Source organism: Bombus pascuorum, chromosome 3 (assembly GCF_905332965.1).
Source record: "Bombus pascuorum chromosome 3, iyBomPasc1.1, whole genome shotgun sequence".
Lineage (NCBI taxonomy): Eukaryota > Metazoa > Arthropoda > Insecta > Hymenoptera > Apidae > Bombus > Bombus pascuorum.
In genome coordinates, this window is record NC_083490.1 from 9,247,448 (window position 1) to 9,269,762 (window position 22,315).

Sequence of the window (22,315 nt, forward strand, 5' to 3'; positions counted from 1 at the left end):
AACTCCAAAAGCCAAACACTCGAGTATCGAGCAACAAAGTACCAATAGGTACGAGAGTATCGGAATATCAGGATACCAAAGTACCGAAAATAAGTGTCGTCGACACTTGCATCTCCGCATGACCATAACTCGATGCAATCTCTGCTTGCATCTCGAACGATGCAACGATTACGTGCGCGATATTACAGCAACGAGGATAGGACAAATGGTTATAGTGTTGGTAAAATGGTTTTCCCAAGGTCACGATCGGGACCATCTCCGTTTTCCCGACGAGAAAGCTCGATAAAGCGTAGCATGGCGTGGCCACGGCCTATGGTGGCGGTGGCGGCGGCGATCACGATCTCACCGCATCTAAAATCACCCGGCGGTCCTCGTGATTGTATTAATTCACTTGACAGAATACAGAATACGGGACGCAGAGTGTATACAGATGCGGCAGCGTGCCGGTGTTGGATGTGGATGTATTGTCTTCTCGGCTCCTTTCTCGCATTAGCATAAGAATTCAGCGTGTACATGATCCGCGTATCAATCGGCGTCCCGGTGAATCAAGACTTAAATCTTGCACCATGATCACCCGGCGACGTTCGAATGTTGAAATATCGTCATCAAACGATTGGAAACCAACGGGGGACGGCTACGTTCACCCACCGTGATGCTACAGCTCGGACGATCTGTCGTTCGTACGTGCGAATATACCGCCTCTTAGGTACTCGATAGCGTCTAGTAACGCGGATTGATTCGTGCCATTTTTCCAAATGAAAGTTTATTAGCAGAGGAATTGTCAGAGTATCTGATCGTTCGACTACGTTTCACGTATAAGTACCAAGTTATTATATGATACGATCGTATCGTATTTTTGTGCTCGATGATTATTTTAAGCTCGAGAGCACTGTACTTGATTAAGTACGAGAATTGATAGAGCGAGATACGTTCAATTGTAATATAATATGTTCGATATTAATGGTGGAATTGTCAGAACGGTAAGTATTTGATCGTTTGAACAAGTCTCATACTATCGATGTACATCGTAGATACAAAGTCTCGAATCGAAGATTTCTGGGAAGGGTAGGCCCGAGTTGCGAGTTGTGTATTTTTGGAAAGAAAGGGGATTCGCTTATAGGAAATCGTTGAATTCTTCAGAGAATCCAGTAGTGGGGATTCTAACCCCTTTGATGTGTCTGAATGGACGTTGGAATGTTTTGCATACTGAAGTTTAATGGTTTTGAAGAAGACGAAGTATCCTGGAATTTGGAATTTCTCGACATTAGAATTGAATACGTTTCAAAATTTACCTGTCTAACGTCAGAGCTTGATATTTTGTCTAACAATCAAAAATGAAAATTTGATGTTCTTGGAAGAATTAGAATATTTCTGATACTAGAGTTTCATCATTTCGCAGAACGTTAAAAAATTGTCAACGACCAAAATTTTATTATTTTCTCTATATCTATATTACGCTATGATTATTCATCATCCATAAATCATATTGCACTGTGATTATCTATAAGCTAAATCGTATTGCACTATAATTGTTCATAATCCACGAATCACATTGCGCTATAGTTATTCGTAATGCTACTATTTTCTAGGTTACTAAATTTCATTTATCTCACTCCCAGGTATTAATATTAATTGTCCACAAAAGACATTAGCTTCAGAATAAAACTATCTAACCCAGAATACGAAGGTTGGAATTCCTCGCCGGAGTCTCCTAATGTCATCGATATTTTAAAAGCTATGATATTTTTAAAGTGTTTTCAGCAGCTGCACGAAGGCAAGAGGTTATAAGGATGCTCTGTACCAGTTTCATTTTGGGACCTTGTTTTGACTCTCATCGTCCAAGGCCAAGGAGGCCCGATTTCCGAAATTTATATCGAGCCAGTTCCAGAATATTAAATCGAAAACCTTCTCTGTGCTCTGTCTCGACCCGAATCGCGCACAGTTATGAAGATAAATTTGCAGCGTCGTTCAAACAGAATGAAGCTGCATGTCCAACATCCTAACGGGAATCACGTAGAATCGCGATAAGTTAAAATGACCACTATCACGTCATGTAGATTCAACTTCCTGTCTTCGATAAATTCTTGCATCATTCTGACGCGTTTCGATCGAAAACAACCCTTATTCTTCAAACTAAACTGTTTCTTCCAAACCATAGGATAATTCAAATTCGGTGAATTATTTTACTGCGATAATATGTAAAGTATATTACATTAACATGGTATAAACTATCACGGACCAAGTGTAAGAATTACGTAAATGCAACGATGTCGAAGGATCTAAATAAAATAACTTAAACATCGTTTTGCCAAAATACAAAAAATATACTAAAGTAAGAGACACTTCTCAGATACCCAGCACACAAACGAAGGGTGCAAAAAGGTTTTTCATGATTTAGAGAAAAGTAGTTTATCATAGTTTACCACGCTCGAATTTGTTTTTCATAAAATTGTGAGATTTAAGTGGGAGAAGTAGCGAAAAAGAAAATGTTGAGCACATCTTTGGAATCTTCTTTAAAAACCACGATATTGAAAAATAATCGAATATCGATATATTTGATATTGGAGAGCGGACTTTTACGGAAGATGGAAAAGTGGATAGAATGCAAGGTAATACGCAGAGATACATAAAATGTCTGAACTATAGTCTTTCTTATAACATCTAGCGATGAAATAAATCTCTGCATAGGTTCTACTTATTTAGTCGTATTCGTGAAAATTTAATCTCGCAGTCTATTCGTAATATAAATTAATTGAAGAAAAGATTATAAATGAAATGTTGCTTTCGAATTCAACATTTTCCTTCGATAGGTTAAAAGGAAACTCTATCTCGAAAGAGTTAACAGATATCGGTTTCCTGCGTACTCGAGCAATTGCTCGAGAATTCTTTGAAACGAAAGGTTCGATCGATCGAAATGACGGCAGGACGATAAAAGAGAGGAAAGCTGGCAGTTTTCTCTTGCAACAAGGAAGATTGAAAAGGCGGGACAGCGGCGCGGATGTGCAACACGGCCAACTGAAAGGATCGACGATCCATCCAGTGGCTCCAGTCCCAAGAACAGAAATTGTTACGTGCCCGCTCCGTCGTCGTGATTCGAATGCTCATGCGTATCGACCGCGGTCATCCAGCGACGAGAGGAGAGACAAGAGAGTTCCGTGGCGTGGCTCGAGCGGAGAGCTTTCTTCGACGCGTGTACACACGCGTCTCTGTCCCCCAGGTGAAACACACACGTACAGGGTGTCCCACAATCAGTCACGCAACCAGAAATAAAATCATTAGATGTGTAACGATGAATTAGGAAAACTCAGAACAATTATTTATTAGTATCATTCGGTGTCGTTTAACTCTTCCCTTAACGTGTCTCTATTTTTCAAGCGAAGCACACACCTACAGGATGTCTCACGATCAGACACGCAACCAAAAATAGAATCACTTTATGTGTAACGATAGATTGAAAATTTTTTAGTGAAATTTCTAGTATGTATTATGTTAGATCTCCTTTTTAAGAAAGTTTAACTGGGTATCACTCTTTTTTTTTTTGAGTCTCGTTTATCCCTGCACACATGCGTCTACCATGTGAATGTTTTAGAATGTCACAGAATAATTTTAGCAAGGAATTAAGAATATTTACGATCGAAATCTTTATTTTTGAGGAATTTTAACTAGCCAATTTTTCTTGGTATCTTTGAGTACCATTTAACTCTTTCGAAATGGATTTTTGTTTCAACAAGGCATGCGATACTCTTTTATAATACCAAAGTATAAGAAATACACGTTAAGAATGATTTTTAAATGATAGATATGTACGACAAAGGAGAAAAGCTCGTAGCCCTGACATCTCTCTGACACGAGTAATGTAAATTATATAAAACGATAATTAAGAAGCCAGTAATTGAAAAGAAACCAGCCAGATGCGCCGAACCACTTTAAGGAGGAATCCCCGCGACTCGTACAAAATCCATTTCTTTTTCTTTTCATCTAGAGGTTCTACGCTTGGAATGCGTGTAACACATAAAGATATACAAATACATCCAAAACATAGTGCTTGTTCCAATAATTAATGTATAGAAACAGATCCTTACATATGCACTTGTGTTTCACGTTCAGATGCGCTGGACTCAGTGCAACCTAACGATAAGCCTACTCAAAAGAAATCTTCTATTAAAAATCTCACAATTTCTCCATTCGTTTCTCCGTATACATATATATCATACATATAGAATCCTAATAATCTTGATAGTAACATGATTACAGGACACCCTGTATCGGTACACGCATAGAGACGATTGTTATGCCGTGGTAGTTTGGCGGGACGATGAAATCCGTGCTGGTAGAGAGCGCGTGCACACGAACGAGCTCGTCAAAGGCGATTGTCCGTCCACGCGGAAGCAGAGCCACCGCTTCGCGAGCATCTATCCCTCGATCGGCCTCTCACTCGCAGAACACGTACACCTCGTGTCCCCGTACACGTTCCTTAGCCTCTTCTTGTATGCCGGTATTTTGGCGGCGGTGCGTGGATGTGCCAGTTACCTTCGCCTCACGCCGCTCTGCAACGTCCAAATTATCGAATAGGAGAGCCAGCCACGATGCTTTCGCGACCAACATTCCAATGGAGCTCGTCTCGATTCCGATCGATGACATTTCACCAAGTGAAATGTGGTCTGTATCGTGGCTTTTGATGGCCGGGTTCCACTGGATTGGAGGCTGGTTTTCTCGAACGAGTTGAGTTAGTTCGATCAAGGATGCTCCCTTCGGTGATTCTTTCGATAGTTTGATAAAGGACGTTCCCTTTGGTGATGCTTTTGATAGTTATTTGTTGAATGATTTGATAATTCGACGAAGGATATTTTCTTTGCTGATCCTTTTGATAATTTGGCAGAAGATTTGTCAGTTTGGTACAACATGTTTTCTTTGATGATCATTTTGGTGGTTGCTCTATAACGCATTAGTTAAATAATTAAGATTCGTTCGACTATCTTTTACTTGTTCTTTTGATGGCGTTTTGATAAAGAATTTGTTACACAGGTAGAATTATATAGATAAAGATGATAGCTTGATAATCTTTATGATCGTTTAGTAGAAGATTTGTCGGATGAATGAAGCTTATTTGATAAACGATTTTTGGTTATCCTTCTGCTACATCTTTGATCAAGCATTTGTGAGACGAGTAAAATTCTTTTGGGAATTATTCGGATATTCTTTTGATAATCGTTTTGCTAAGAGATTTGTTAGTTTGATAAAGGATATTTCCTTTCCTGATTCTTCTGATAGAAGATTTGTTAGCTGCTAAAAGATGCTCTTTTTCACGATCCTCTCGATAGTTGCTTAAACCTGGTCGCAGAAAGCAGAAATCGGGGCAGCTGAAAACCAGGTCGATTAAGAAGAAGAAAAGGAATCAAGGGAACATCTCCCTCTACGGTTAAGCGATTTCTAAGCCGGCTAATTACGCTTCCAACTGGTATCGTTCGGGATCTATTTTAAGCGCAACGTATCTCGGGTAACGTTACGCGAGCTGGATAAGGCTATTGAATACCGACAACTGGATTCCAATTTTGCATTTGCGATGTACGCAATCGCGTTCGTGTATGACTACACGCCTCTCTTCAAACATATTAAAACATTTACCGACAGCGTGGAAAAGAATTATGTTATGAAATCTTAAAAAAAAGACAAAAAATGTAGATAGAATTTCCATCAACTTTGGATAAATAAATGAATAAAGAAATATTCAATGTTGTAGCTTTGCGTACAATGAAACTAAATATTCCTCTCGACCATTACCTTAAACAAATCTATCATTCGTGTTACTAATTTTCCCACTGTATTTATTATTATCTAGTTCTGAATTCTGATTCGTACTCCAAATCTCTGACTTCTGCGCTTAATACGTTCACCGTCTTTTCAATGATCTTCCAATTGGGAGATTACGAGGATCGTGATAAATGATTGTAACTCCAACGAATATAATTTTTGCAAATTCCTAAATCGTTATCTTGAATTGTACCTGCAACATTCTCACTCGAACGCAGAATTCCGGTCGATTAATCGTTTCCTTAACAAGTTAATCGACCGTCGCGCTTTCTATGAAACCAGAAAGTGTTCGTCTAACGCTTTGTGAACAGGGATGTGCGTACCTAAACGCGCACGAAACTTTCAGTAAGAAATATCGATCTGGTAAGTTGATCTCTGTAAAGCTGAGTTAAGATTAAACAACTCATCGGAGGAATTCCCTCGAAGGACAAGCGCGATGAGTCGACCATAATCCGGTCGTTAAAAATTTCCAGAAGGTGGCCACGAGACAGAGCGCTCGCGACCAACATCCTCTGCTGCGGTCATATGTCGTCGTCGTCGTCGTGTGCGGCACGAAGATCCGCTCATTGTTTCTCTAATGCATATTGACTATTAACAGCGAATCCGCTTTTCCTTATACGCGAGGATATAACTACGTCACGTCCTTATTCGCCCGGCATCGTCTCGATCGGCCACGCTCATCTTCCAACTCGCGGCCATATTCGGCCCTCCCACCCACCGCACAATGCCAGCCGCATTCATAAACCTTATTCCTTACTCGCCAGCCGATCAATCGAATTCAAACAATCTGTATTTATGCTTGTTTTATTGTACATCATGCGTCTGCGAAATTTTACGACTCATTTTTCTTCAGAGAATCACTGCAGCACGTGTCACGTGGTGCTCGTATAACGCGACCAGAAAATTGCTACCGCGCCCAAAATTGAAATTGGAAATACTCTACACGCGTGTATACGTGTATGTGATGATAAATGTTAGAATTCTTTCGGACACAGTGGGATAAGAAAGGTTCCGCCTTTTTAGTACGTGGGTTCGCGTACTAAACTCAGTGAGATGTTTCTCGCCCCATGTTGAAGTATCAAGATAACTCGGAGCACAACGGTTCCCAATATATCCCATCGATCTGGTTTTGTCACAGATATCACTAACACACGCTTAATGGGCGCAAAAGGTATTAGTTTGGTCGATACACCCTCGTAACTCGTTTAGAGCGGTCGTAATTTGAAATAAAATTTCCGTACAACTAGAGACCTTCTTGTTGTCTTAAAATTCCGTACGCTAAATAGTTCGATACGCAAGACGAATAAAGGAGAATGATACTTGTAGTTGAAATACTTCGAACGATTAACATGTTCTTATATTTACTCTTATTCTTAATAAACTTATATTTAATTCTTATGTTATAATAAACAATTTTTATTGTCTTATGAAAATATTATGAATATTGTAAGTTGGATAAATATTAAATATTAAATAGTATGTTGCACATATAAAATATCCACATTACATCGATTTACGTTTTCAAGATGAAAATCTATGCAAAAAGTTACCGAATAATCAAAGTAACCAAATATGAATGGAATCTAAGGAAGAAATGATCCGAGAGAAAATCTGTAGAGTTTAAAAATGTACCATCTATAAGCATCTTAGTGTTCGAAAGAGGTGAATTTACAAATATTGTAAGGAACGGTAATCGATACTAAAGAACAAGTTTGAACTGAATCATTCGAGCAGATGACACATTATCGTTATCTAGTGATTCATCTTGTATTCGCAGTAACTAATTCATTACAATGCTGCAAGTACTTCTCCCAATTAAACATCCCAAATTCCCCAACGAACCAAACAATGACTTCACTCGAAGTCTGGGACCGAATCAACCGCAAAAAGGAATACATCATCGCGCGGAGAGGACTAAGACGAATTGGGTGTCGAAATTTCACGCGACTCGAGTACTAATTAACCGTCCATAACTGGATTTCCCTTTGCTTATGAGAACAAAAACTCTGCTTCATTACGATTTCTTAATCTATCCTTTATCTCCGGTACTGGTAATCGTATCTAAGAATTAACTGAAATAAATTAATCCACCCGACGTAATTGGAATTTCAATTAGTCATAGCAGGCATATGTATATTTCGAAAGAAAAAATTCTTTGATTTTTAATTGTCATAGAAATTTTAAAAAATTCCTTACTTTTCACTAACGTTTTAATATTTGATATTTTAACATCGAACAAATTTTCTATTAATATTTCTATTCTCTTACTATCTTCTATTAAAACTCGTCTTTACCTGCAATTTTTCTCAAATTAATAAGTTTGCCACATTATTTGTCTAAACCACTCAAATAATTCATGTACGGTTATACGCATAAGAATATATTCTCAGCTTCTGTGCTATACATATAATACATAAATCTGTTCTCGCAATCGGATCTACCTTGAATTCAAATCGAACGATAAGCGAGTAAAGCAAGATTTACACAACACTGATAGATAGTATTAAATAACCAACGCCAACAAACAACTCCAACGAATTCGACTCGACCTTATCATTGTTTAGTTACTCTTACACGTGTCAACTTATCATCTCTCTGATAAAGATAACATACTCTGAGTACGGGGCTCCAACTTATAAGATAGCCTTATGTAGTCTCATCTTAAGAAACAAGATGATTATGTGAATAGTTTCTTGCACAGGTCGACGATAGGTAGCCACAGAGAACGAACGACATGGAAGCGATGATTTAGATTTATTAGTAGACTACGGATTTTCATGTGTTTATGGGAAATTTGAAAATGCATATGCTGTGCAAAAAGAATACATGAAATACGATCGATGCAGGGCGTTCGTTATAACATTACAAATAAAAGAGGTTCCAATCCTTCAGTTATGTTTACAAAATTTGAACCTGCAGAAATTAAATGCAAATGTAACGAAGGCTAAATCAAAAGATATTGGATACACCCTGTATATTCATTTTTACTGCAAGCTGCATTCTATTATACATTAAAATGGAAAGAATAAATTGTTATTAAGTTTTTATTCTACAACTGAAAGACTTTATTTTAATTCTAAGATTGTAAACTATATTGCATAATTTCTATTCTGGAATCCTAAATTTTGTCGTAAATTCCATCGTACATTTTATTCTAAAATTAAACGCCATGGCCAAACCGCAAAATTTTTACGCGCTTAAGGGAAATTCGAAAATGCAAATAATACAAAGGATACGTAAAGGTAAAATAAATAAGCAAATGTATGGACACAATTTATCAAAAATATAAAATATATAAAATATGCAATTTTCTATCGATGTTCTATTTCTTTAAAATACGTTCTCGAGAGTATGAATATGCATACGAATCCGCAGTCTAACATCGTGCAAGTAGGAAGCCGAATGAAAAAAGAGAAAATGGAAGAAAAGGGGTGGTAGTACAGGAAGAGGATATCGCAGACGCGAAGAATAAAAGATGCAACGAGGAAAGTCGTGGTAGACAGAAAAAAAGGAGCGACGACGAGATAATTGTCGAAGGGGGACATTGGGAATGGAACTATCGAGAGGGCGGAGAAACAAGGAGAGGGATAAAGAAACAGAGAGGCGAGAAGTGGGAAAAGAAAGGCGCGGAGAGGGGCAGATTTATCGGCAGAAAGGGGAGGAAATGGAGAACAGCAGGAGACGGAGAGTACGGAGAAACCGAAGAGATGAAGGGACTGGGAGACGTTCTTGGTAACGAAGCCATGGAGAAACGAAATTTGAAACGATAAATCGTGTACGAGGGAGATAAAGGCAAACGAAAGGGGAAACCGTGAGAAACGGAATGTCCGAGCGAAAGATATAAAGAAGCTGTGAATAATATTATGGAGGAATAAAACACGTGGAATGTTTATAGATTGGAATGGAGAAAGATGACGAAAGAAATGTGAATGAAGAAGATCAAGATCAAGATCAAGAAAAATATAGCAATTGCGTAATATGAAAAATTATATAACAAATAACGAAAGACAAATAAGATGACAAACGTGAAACTGTTAGGTTGTAACATTAAATTTCCAAATGTATAATTATAATCATATTATCGGAATAAGACTTGTTAATCTGTTCTCTGACTTGATTTAAATATGCGAAATTATATTATAAATCTAGAAGAATTAAAAATGGTGAGCTTCCTAGACAGACAATGAAATTTTGCTCTTTAATTCCGTCCTTACGAATCTTTCTCTTTGTCGAATATTCCAAATCGCTGAAAACTCTAAATATCAGTAGGAGGATGAAACTTCCACCTGAGGCACTATAGTTTGCCTGTTAAGAATGTTACATTTGCCTATGAGAGTTAAGTAATAGAACTCGAAAGACCAGTCGCAAGCCACGACGAGAAAAGAAATACGTTCCAAAAATAACGAAATTGGTGAAATTCTTACGCAACAACGCCTAAAAATACCAGTAGAAAGCAAAACGGTTCGATCGGTAAACAGGCGAAAGAACGAAAGATGATAGAAAGAAGAGAAGCACCGGAGGAGGGAAAGAATTTTCTCAAATTTACGAAAGTCTAGAATAGACGAAGTTTCGGAATATTCGTACGCAAGCTACGAATAATTAAATACAACGACAAACGTGACGATAAATAAATAAATAAAAAATAGCGGACAAAGTTTCAACGTAAAGGGTCATATTTGCTCGTTAATCGTACAAAAAGAAAAACAATAAAATAAAGAAAAGATGACAAGAATGAAAAAGCAATTTAGCTGATGGAGGGTAAAAGCTGGCAAGGACGCGTGACTGAAAAACAACTACCGTTCCAAAAATAACGAAATTGGTGAAACTCTTACATAAAAACGCTCAAAAATAACAGTAGAAAGCAATAGTTCGATCGATAAAGAGGCGAAGGAACGAAAGATGACGAGAAGAGGAAGAGGAGCACGGAGGAGGGAGAGAGAGAACGGCGACTGGGCGGATTTCGAATGCATCGCACGGATCGCTACGAAATCTCGGATTCTATTAACGGAGAAATTATAACGGATTGACGGACGCAGGGAATGGATGCACGGAACGGATGGACGGAGCCGCCTTGTTGTCCCGCGAAAGATTTCTCTTGAATCGTAAATACCGATCAGTCGCTTTACCGGTTAGGCCTCACGTTGCATGTTAAACCACTTCCCGGTGCATTCGCAAATTGTACCGCAGTGACATAGTGGAAAAACAAGGAGGAGGCAGTGGTTGGGGAGAAGAGGAAAAGTTTTACGCAAGATGGTCAAGGTGGAATACGTTGAGATTCTTCGTACGAGAAGAATGGAAGATTTAAGAGAAATTGCCATCTGAGGCTGGTTGTTTCTTTTCCTTTTTCAGATGAGAACAACATTGCGTCATAAAAATTGCAGAAAAGGTATTAGGTAGGGTCAGAGGCTAGGATTAACGCGTTGACCGCTACGATGGTCATCGATGATCCGCGTTATTAAATTGACGTATCGAAAGAATTGGATAAATTAGTAAAATTAAGTTTTGGGAATTTATATTGACTTATGATCTATGGATTTTATATTCCGTAATATTTTAATGTTATTAGAATTATTATTATTATTGTACTATTTACATTATTGAACATGTTGCAACATTTCTAGAATTATAAATATTTCCTAACGCGTATGAGTTAATGAAAATAGTACACCTCAGTGTCGACTTTTTGCGAAGCTTTTTAAAGACATCAAAAGAAATGACCAAGGCATGCAAGGACGTGCACTTTAATTAAAAGTAACGCAACTGTAATTACAGTCTGAAAGCAGAGAAAATGAAAAACTTTGACTCACCCTTTGTAGCGTTGATATTTCTGCAACTTCTTCTCGTCTCTAGCCCTGCGAACGTTATTAGAACATTGTTAGAAATTAATTGTCGGAACATTAGTATCGTGAAAATATAAAATGCATTATTCTAAAAGTATATCGTATACGAATTATGATCCAAAAGAAACGACCAATGATCAATCAACTCTTTAGAAAAAAAAGTTGAAAAACGTGGAGACTCGACAGACATCTGGCAAACATGAGATCAGTAATTTGGCGTGGCAAACAACGATAAATTTAGGAGCAGATTTTATTTTGTTAGAAAATGAAAATTGTCCAAGGTACACGTATTATAGAATCAGTAACTCTTAAATTCTCTCCTACAACTAAAAGAATGAAAAAATATGAGAAAGAAATACATTTCCTTTTCATCTCATTTGTTTTTCCAGGTTCAGAGAATCATGTGTTTGGTTAATTACAATTTTGTAATCAAAAACTATCTTTGACAACAAAACAGACAAATCTATGACACTGTCCCCAAATTAATGCATATCACGATAATAAATTAGAAAGAAGCATATTGTTTTCTGTGCAAGATATGACTAGGATATCTTTAAAAATCAATGACCAATCACAAGGAAATTTCGACGATAATCATTTTCATATAATTTACAAATGATTTATCAAGGCTAAAACATGGTATTGTTTAATTGTCATACAAGGTGTGTGGTTTATAGAAAATAATTGCGCTTATAGGAAGAACATCATTTCATCATGTACGAGCAAAAAAGTTGTGTACCCTCGAAAAGAAACTATCATACTTACGATAAAAGAAACATCAATCCAGATGGTACTTACGAAGTGAATACTGACAGAAATTTGTTTGTTTTGTATTCTTTCCATATCATCTTATATTAATCTTTTTCTATTAGAAATTACTACAGTTTATAAACATCCAGATGTTACTTATATTTGTGAATATATAAAAGACAAATTCTATTTTGCAACGTTATACAACGGTCGAAAGGATGTAAAAAGCACGTCTAATATCCATTTCTTTACAATCGACGACGAGCTAATTTACAATAACTTTTACTACGATTTTGGCCCTTTAAACCTCGCTTGTTTATACAAGTAAGAATTTAAAATCCTTTTATACTTATAAATAATAATATTTTTATATGTCCCTCAAGTATTATCTTTTGATAGTGTCCACCATATCTGTAATAATTTATAATTATATGAAAAAAAAACAAAATTTGAAATAATAATTTCATAAAATTATTTTTTGTATAATTAAAAGAATTTGTATTTAATTATACTATTATACAAATTATACGATATTATATAGCTTTTATAATTAAATAAAAATGATTGAATAAAAATTCACAATATTAATTAAAAAGAAATAATTGTAATAAGATTGAAAACATTGGAACTACTATCGGATCGTAATACTGTTAATAATATTTTTTACAGATACTGCTGCAAAGTAAGTAAGAAGCTCGAGAGCCCAGGAAATGAGCATAGACAAATCGTGCACTATACATCACAACGAGATCACAAAAGGGCAAATTCCGCATATCTGGTTGCCTCTTACGCGGTATTATACCTGAACAAAAGTCCAAGAGAAGCTTACAACATTCTTTTTATGGGAGGTGAAATTCCTATAAAGCCATTTCGAGATGCTTCTATGGGATCAGAAATTTATAGTATCCATTTGTCAGGTGACAATTTAGCGTGGAAATTATAAACTGCAAAATTAATTCTACTAATCGAAATTATATAATCTATTTTACAAGAATAGATTGCTTGAACGCGCTTAAAAAAGCAGTTTCTTTCGGCTTTTTTAATTTTTGCGACTTTGATGTGGTTGAATATGAAAAGTATGAGGACATGAGAAACGGTGCCTTAAATTGGATGGTACCACAAAAGTTCCTGGCTTTCGTTGGTCCAAGTACGGAACCAGGCACACCTTATCATCCACCTGAGTGCTACATTGATTACTTTTTAAAGAACGAAGTCACAGCCGTGGTCAGATTGAATAAGAAAGCATACAGTGCATCGAGGTACAAATCTAATCTATAATCACAGAGATCTTAATAATTTCAACTGATGATTTTTTAAAATTCTATAAAATTATCTAATTGTAGAAGAACTACATTATTTATTGCAAATATTGACTACTTTCTAATCTTTAAGATTTATTATTCTATTAATACTGAAAGAATTATATTTGCCTGAAACTCTTAGAAATTATACGGTTACATAATTTGTTATGACTCTAAGTTTAGAATGAAATTAAAGTAATGCTTTAAAAATAGATTCACCGATGTAGGGATCACGCATTACGATATGTTCATGCCAGACGGCACGGTACCACCGAGAAGAATACTGAATGAATTTTTGCAACTAAGCGAAAATACCAGCGGTCCGATAGCAGTTCATTGCAAAGTTATTTGAAGTTCTTTAAACAATTTTCTAATCTATCTTCAAATTTTACTTACTATATGAATAATATTTCAGGCTGGATTAGGAAGGACAGGTTCATTAATTGCCGCATATTTAGTAAAGCATTATAAAATGGCGGCAAGAGAAGCTATTGCCTGGATAAGGATTTGCAGACCTGGTTCCGTTATTGGACATCAACAAGCCTGGTTAGAAAATATAGAGAAAAATTTGTTGAACGCTGGTCAACAATATAAGTAATTCATATTTCCTTTATTAGATATAAATAGTAATATTGCAATAAAGATTTTTGATCATTGAATCAAAAAAACAACCTTAACCCTTTAGAAACTAATAGGACAATTGAAGTTTATTAAAGCATAGGATCTCGTTGTAAATTGAAATTATTTCATTTTAAAAATTATATTTAATTAATTATTATTATATTATCGCATTATATTGTTGCTGTATGTTATATCATTGCATTTATTATTGAAAGAAAATCCGTCTCGAAAGGGTTAATACAGAGAGGAATTGTCTTTCTTACTATTAATTTTTAATGAAAAATAAAAAAAGAACACTTGACGTATAAATAATATTCAATACATACCTATCTACATCATGGTGATGTATCATTCGCAGATTGAAGTATTATGGCGATGGAGATGTAATATTGCACCATAAACGCGGAATATATTCGATCGCGGACAAATTGGAAAAGAAAATACACTACACGCTTGATGGAGGGCGCACAGGTAGGACTTTGTCTCTGCCTAAAATCAACCAATGATCGTATAAGAAAAGAGTATACAAGGAATAGAATTTTTTATTAGAGACTAGTAAAGATATTACCTATGAAAATTGTAATTTTCAATTCAGCCTTTATATTGAAGATCTTCAATTTCTGTTTTGACGAGAAAGTGATGATCTAATAAAAGAAAATAATTAGAGAAAAAAAGAATGGTGAAAAATGTTAATTTTAAATTAGGGTTAGGATTACATTAAATTACGGTGGAAATTTTTCAATGTAAATTTGTATTGTTTCAGAACCAAACTACGATAGTCTACCGATAGAGAAAAAAGGCAAAACGAAATTTACGAGAATTTTAGGTATTTATTCGATATTTTATCATTTTCGTACTTTATTTCTTAATTTTTAAAAAACACAAATATAAATAAAAATAATATAATTATTATATAATATATATAATAATATATAATATATAATAATATATATAATAATATAAAAATAATAATATATAAATAAAAATATGGTTCTACATAACTGATATAAGGTAATATACATACGCAGTACATTACACTTTTTAACATAGTATTCTTTTCTAATTGAAAATTATGTTTCTAAGTTAATTTCATGTAATTATATCAAAATTTCAGTAAATCTTTGGTCTTCTGGCATAGGTCTACTGACCTTGAAAAACTAATATAATATTTTGCTCTGTTACATTACAAAAGTTATTGAATTATATTATTATACCTTTATACAAACCATAGTAGTTGAAATCCTCATTGTGAAAGAGTGTTGGCGTCATTTGTAACGTAAAATTAGGAAAAAATTCAAGAGTACGTCGAAGCGTGCAGGAAAGAACAATCGCGCGAAAGGAAAGAACAAACTGCTTCGCGAACATTCTCGCGCACCTCGATTTCGATTACTAATCGATCGAGATTTCTTACCACGTAAAAATATATATATAACTTTAACACATATGATACCTTAACGAATGAAATAATCATAGAAATTGAAGCCAAAAATTAGTACAAAATATATTTTTATAAGATTTCAACGTAAAAAGACATTTATTTACAAAACAATCATCATCAATTTCTTGTCGATTATTCGATACTTCATATCTATCGATAGCTGCGCGCGCAATCAATATAAATTGGAATTAATAATGAATCGAAATTAAATTAAAATTAAATTATTTATGAGAACTAACGACTCATAAAAGTAACAGGAAATTGTTAAAATATGTTGCAGCGAATATTATGAGTTTAAAAGAAAATATCAATAAAACATTTTCAACAAGTTTTCGCTCTAAGAGATCTCTCATAACGAGCATTCTGCGCGCGCATCCAATTTCAATTAGTTCAATTTACAATTTCTAACATAGTGGTAGTGTTCTTTGTCTTATGCAATTTTCTTGTTATTTATCGACACTACGATGGAATTTGAATTATGCAGTCATTGTAAAGGTATCTTTTAGTGCATATATAAGAGATAAACTACAAACTTGAAGAATATAAAAAAGAATTTAGGCTATGTAACTAATCTACATCGTTGAATAAATAAATAAATTTTGTCCTATGCTATGCAGGTATTATAATACAATTTTTTTTCTTTTTTTGCTCATAGGAAAATTAAGAAATTTTCGCGGAACAGACGATTCCGAACGAACTCCACAAAAATACAGAGCTATGGATCCATATATTATGACACAAGGAGATAGACTGAACGAAATCAAAATGAACAAATTCAAACCATCTCGAACGTCAGAGTCGCGACAAAGGAATTGCATCTCTCACGGATTGGACGCTTTGAAAAACGCGCGTCGAAGAAAATAAGTAAGTAAACATAAAAGAAAAGAAATTATTTTATTTCGTTCAAACACGAAATTTACTTCTTTCTAGTTTAATTTGAATTATAATTGAGATTTTTTCAAACCATACAAAATATATATATATTTTTTATTATATATATATATTATATATTATATATATATATTACAATATAATATATATATACATACATATATATATAATATTATATAATATATAATATTAATTATATATAATATAATATTAATTAATATATATATAATATATATATAATTTTTTGAAAAGAAAATACACGAGGATCAGTAAAGCCTGAAAGAAATATTGAAGGAAAAATGATTTATAGAAAAATTTTTTACATGATTTTATAATCCATTCAATACAAAATGATTCATCTTTGTATAAACTAAATAGAGAGATTTCTCGGGAAGAATTATCAGAAATAATTATATAGAGAATACAATTTCTAAAAGATCCACTGATTTTCTCTTCCTCTGTGTTTTAATTCTACCTTTTCTTTTCTTTTTTGAACATTTGTTATTGCATCGGTGAATGCTTCCATGAAGCTTGTTTAGAGAATTTTATGCTCTATATATTTACTTGAAAATAATTTCCACGCAACTGTTTCGACAAAAATGGGAGATATTCCATCAAAATAGGATTTTGAGAAACAAGAACAACTGCAGATCAACACGCAGATCCGCGTCTCTTAAAGCTTTTTTTTGTACAATTATGCGTCAATTAGCATTTTTCTTCAACAACATTATTTATTCCATCACTTTTACTTTTGAATCGCTCTCGAATCCTGATATATATATACATATAAATATATGTATATATATATATTGAGATCATTCGATATTTCAAGTTTGAACTTCAAAGGAAATATCATCTGTGCCCAATAGTGGAAACAGAAGGGTACAATTTACAGAGATTTATATCATAAATCATGGACCACAAAATTTCTGCTAATTCGGTAAACAGGAAGGAAAATCGTCACGAATCTGTGCAGTTAAAAGTGACAATCAAAGTAATTCATTATTCATGCCTCGCGCTCCAATCTCGAACGCGTTCTTTGTTATTTATATTTTACGATTATTACTCATTACAGATCTTATAATCGCTGTAGATTATCAACTATCAAAGTTTATACGATACATAAAACATATTCGCTTTTATACCCTATGATTAGCAGGAAACAAGTTCATATAGGGTATATACAATTGTGCAATTTAACATCAACGTGAAATCTCGAATTTATAGAATAGAAAAAGAAACGAAAAGAACTTTCCTTCTGGCATAGTAAGCTAATGACAAATTCATGATATAGTATTTCATATTACGTGACTAAAAGGTTAAAGACTAATTCAGTTTTGTGAGTACACTTATAATCACAAGAATTATGTAATGCCACAAAAATTGTATAAGAAAGTAATTAGTTAATTATCCTTTCTCTTTTTCTTCTGTTCTTTGTTTGTGTTAATGCAAAGAAGTAACTTATTTAAATATTGCAATTTAAATATTATATAATGTATTGCGCTTTGAATTTTCGTCACGTATCACAATGATCATAGTTTGATAGATAAAAGCGTAAAAAACAGGCCATGAATTTAATTCCTCTCGCTATGATAAATACTTTTTTTGTTATTCAGTGTATAGTTTTATCATCTTTTGATATACTTTTACGATTTTACATTCAATTCTGCACAGATTGAATGGATAATGCCATTCTAATATGTATAATATATATTATGTCTATTAATTTGTGTACCCAAAACATCGCTTTTGTGTCATCATTTATCTCTTTTTGTTTCTATTTGTCTGTTATCTTAAACACGCGTTAAAAAATTTTGGTTTCTCGAAAGTTAGATATCATTTTTTTTACTTGCACTAAGCACATTATAATATTTTACTGTCATGTGTTATTAATCGTTACTGTCGTTATAATCATCATAGGTTTATCATTAACTATCAAAATTCTTATTATCCTTTGAAACTACTCCCCTTTCATATTTTTTTTTTCTTTTTATTATAGAGCTCAGATATTATAATATTCATCGCTCACGCAAGATCCTTTTTTTTTTTTTAATTTTTAACTATATTTAAAACTTATAACCAAAAGATAAAAACAGTATATTAAATATGATATTATTGAATATTGCAGACACTTGTACCCCTTAGTTGATCGTCTTTTTGCTTTTTTCGTGATATTTATTCCTTTTTTTTATTTTGTTTTGTTTTATTTCTCTGGGTTTGAATATTCCAGGGAAAAAGATTTATGTATATCGTTACAAGCAACAATACATGATATTCAAAATGATATCGCTTGAGTTTCTGAGCTTTAAACCGTCACTGCATCCTTCATAATCTTCCTCTCTTTTTTTTTTTCTTTGTTTTTATGTAAAGTCCTCACGATTTCAATGTTGTTACGTTAGTGTTAAAAAAAAAAGAAACTGCATCAGGATTTTGCATGCATTTGCACTCCCGTTACTTCTTTTTGCATCATACAGTCTTTTTTCAAAGGTGATGTTATGCAATTTCCGACAGAGTTGAAACATGTCTATTTTTTGTTTGTTTTCATCTTTTCAAAAACATCATTCCATCAGTTGCTCCTCAAAGAGCGTTTTATAATGCACCATATTGTATAAATTATCAAGGTCACACAGCTCTGTATAAAGTTACACTCGCGATATGTTGATTCGCCATGACTTCGACGATCGCGTCGCGTATACCATAACAAAACGTACACCCAAATGGATTTGTTGTGTTCGTCGAGGAAGCACGGTTCAATACTACTGGCCGTGCACTAGCCTTCAACTGTTCGCTTATTCTATCCCATTTCGTGTAGGCAGTGATCTAAAAAACAAACGATCGTTGAAATTATCTTAATCTCAAACACTTATCAAACATTTATCAAAGACTTGTTGAAGCTGCTATTATTTGTTTTAACTATACATCTCATTCAGAAATATATCGTACCGTAACTGGAGATGGGGAAACATCTATAAGTTTCCCCGATTCTGTGGAATTATTTTCTGGTGGAAGAGTTAAAGAAAACTCGCAACGATGGTACATGTTAAAATTATAATGCCCCGGGTAATTTGTGTGTAGCACAAACTTCTTAACACATTGGGTTTTGGCATCAAATAAAACATCCTAGAAGAAATGACAGAATGTTTAGATATATATGTGTATTTCAATTTGCTGATTTACTTTTTTGAAGTATGGAATAGCTATTAAGAGAAAAATGTACCAATCCTAAAGTAAAATAGTTGTAGAAGAAATCCGACCGTCTTATTTTATCGCGTTTGTGTGCGTGAGGGCTATGAATGCGCATCTTATCCTCAGCTTTGAAAAAGACTCGAGAAGGTGCTCCCAAAGCACTCAATACATCTTCACAAGTGTCACCAAATAACACCTATAATTATGTGTGTTGTACAAAATATAAGAAATATATGCAAATAATAAGAAATAAATGCAACATACAGCAAAGTTCAATTGTTATAGATTTAAAAGTTCTCCCATTGCTATAACGATCATACAGTTCACTTACAATGTTTGAAGAAGTTTAGACTATACGTACTTAGGGATAAAAATTCTACTACAAACTAAATTATAAAATATAACCTCTTTGGTTAAGCAGCGTTTTTTTGGCTCCAATAATACCCTTGTTACAGAGCTACCTTCTGTGAAAAGGTGCAATCTAAGACCTCGTGTACGCATTTTGTCTCGCATGACATCTGCTTTTTCTAAATACAAATTGTTATGATAGCAAACCTAGCAAAATGTGATTATATAATATTAATCTTGCTTAGATATTTGTCCTGTTCTATAACACCAACAAAAAATAATTACAAGTGGTAGAGGTGGTGGTGGTGCCTTTAAGTTGTGCTCATCGCTTCCACCTCCAGCACCCATGTTACCAACATAAATAGCTGTTTTTGCCACAAGGGGAGATGTTCCATTTGGGAATTGCAATGATCCTAATCCATGTGCATATCCAGGTTGGAACTTTGAATCAATGGGGAAGTAAAACGATAGTCCTCGAAAATTTAACACAAATACCTAAAAACCAACACTATTTGATTGCACAGATTTTTACTTATCGTTTACATAAATGAAAATATTATACTTGTTTATCACTATCATAAACACCAGGATGGGTTGCTCCAAATGAATGTTCAATCTGTTCAATAGATGGCAAAACCTCTGGTGAATTGAATGGCAAACCACAGTATTTGAGTTTAACTAATTTCATGTTATAAATCTCAATTATTTTGAGCCTTTGTACCACTGGGTCGAATATAAGTCGAACTCCATCATGAGGTAAGTTAATTACTAAATCTACATCTAAAGGATTCTGCGTGTGTAAAACATACAATTTAATTCCACATTAATTACACAAAAGTAAAGAATAGGATAATAACATATAAATCTAATTTTTATCAATATATACTTACACTATCACTATAAAGTACTTGTACTCCCCTTATAATGCCCACTTGGGATTGTATTATCGATACAGATTGGGAAAAATGCATGCCTGTAAGAATAACTCTTTCTTAAAAGTAGACCACACATTATCGTTATTTCATGAATTGCTTATATTAAACTATATGCGCATCAACATAATTATTTCAAATAATATCACGACTCTCATTAAACTCATATCTATTTATAAAGTGATATCTTATTAAAGCGTCAATTTCCAATTAATTACTATCCAATTAATTGATAATCCAGCAGCAAAAGTCCAAATAGCGAGGCAATACGTGTAAACAATTACATAATAAGCAACAAAATATTCATAATGATCACCATTTTCTTTGTTTACGCGCGATTGTCAAACGAGGTGTTTACAAATAGAATGAAATAGCAAAGTACGAATGCTGACATGACGACAACATCAATAAAGTTCAATTTGAAAAAGAGAAGAGAGTATAACGGAAATTCTCTGTTCGTTTTCCAAATTAATTTGATGATCGCAAAATTACGCGTAATACGACGTAGCCGCGATACATCGCGAGTATTTCGTCACTTGCCTAAAATAAATTCCCACTGCTCGCAGCCGAGAGATCTTTCGGGCACTACCTCGAGTTCCAACATCTCTAACCGATTCCTTTTGTTATTTCCCTTACTTTTATAAATTAAACTAAAACAGAATGCACCACGCGTCTCCAAATATCATGAGAACTGCGTTGTTCCTTTGTCTACGTATCGCACTGTTACTAATCACCAGATAGCCATATTGCTTTCCTAAACAATAAACCTCAACACTCTACTCTCACTGCTAGCAAACTGTCACCGAACAGCTGATATGTGCCGCGAATTACGTGAAACAGAATCAGACTATCGACTGTGTACGAAAATGTCGCCATTTCGAAGAAAAACTTCGTTTCTTTCGCGTTAGATGCCGCCACATATGCGACTTCTTCGGCCAAAATTAGCAGCGCGAATATTTGAATTTTGCTTCAGAAACCTTTTTCTAGAAACAACAAAAATTTGAATTAACAATAACTACTTTGCTATTTATTCATGCTATTTAATTTTGTAATTTTAATGTAAACGATGTTACATTATGTCGTGATATATTTATTGTTTAAAAAAATGTATATCGACATTGGAAAATTGGAAATATTGATTGACAAGTTTTATGTAATTATACGAGTTGTAAATAAAGCATATACGAGAAAATAATT

At 34.1% G+C, this 22,315-nt stretch overlaps 2 protein-coding genes across 2 annotated transcripts; one reads left to right on the forward strand and one right to left on the reverse strand.

Annotated features, from left to right (window-relative positions):
* The first annotated feature begins 12,365 nt into the window (after positions 1–12,365).
* Positions 12,366–15,484, forward strand: LOC132905542 (dual specificity protein phosphatase CDC14A-like). Its single transcript, XM_060956928.1, has 8 exons — positions 12,366–12,441; positions 12,524–12,725; positions 13,014–13,313; positions 13,394–13,660; positions 13,916–14,045; positions 14,118–14,296; positions 14,682–14,794; positions 15,438–15,484. Exons 1-8 carry the CDS (start codon positions 12,366–12,368, stop codon positions 15,482–15,484), a joined length of 1,314 nt encoding a protein of 437 aa, XP_060812911.1.
* Positions 15,485–16,940: 1,456 nt separating this feature from the next.
* LOC132905543 (PHAF1 protein CG7083) lies at positions 16,941–21,967 on the reverse strand. Its single transcript, XM_060956929.1, has 8 exons — positions 21,659–21,967; positions 21,077–21,159; positions 20,749–20,976; positions 20,472–20,681; positions 20,244–20,393; positions 19,870–20,034; positions 19,596–19,772; positions 16,941–19,472 (listed from the first exon to the last, which is right to left on the reverse strand). The coding sequence occupies exons 1-8, from the start codon at positions 21,720–21,722 to the stop codon at positions 19,275–19,277; spliced, it is 1,275 nt and encodes a 424-aa protein (XP_060812912.1). The 5' UTR covers positions 21,723–21,967; the 3' UTR covers positions 16,941–19,274.
* Positions 21,968–22,315: the final 348 nt, after the last annotated feature.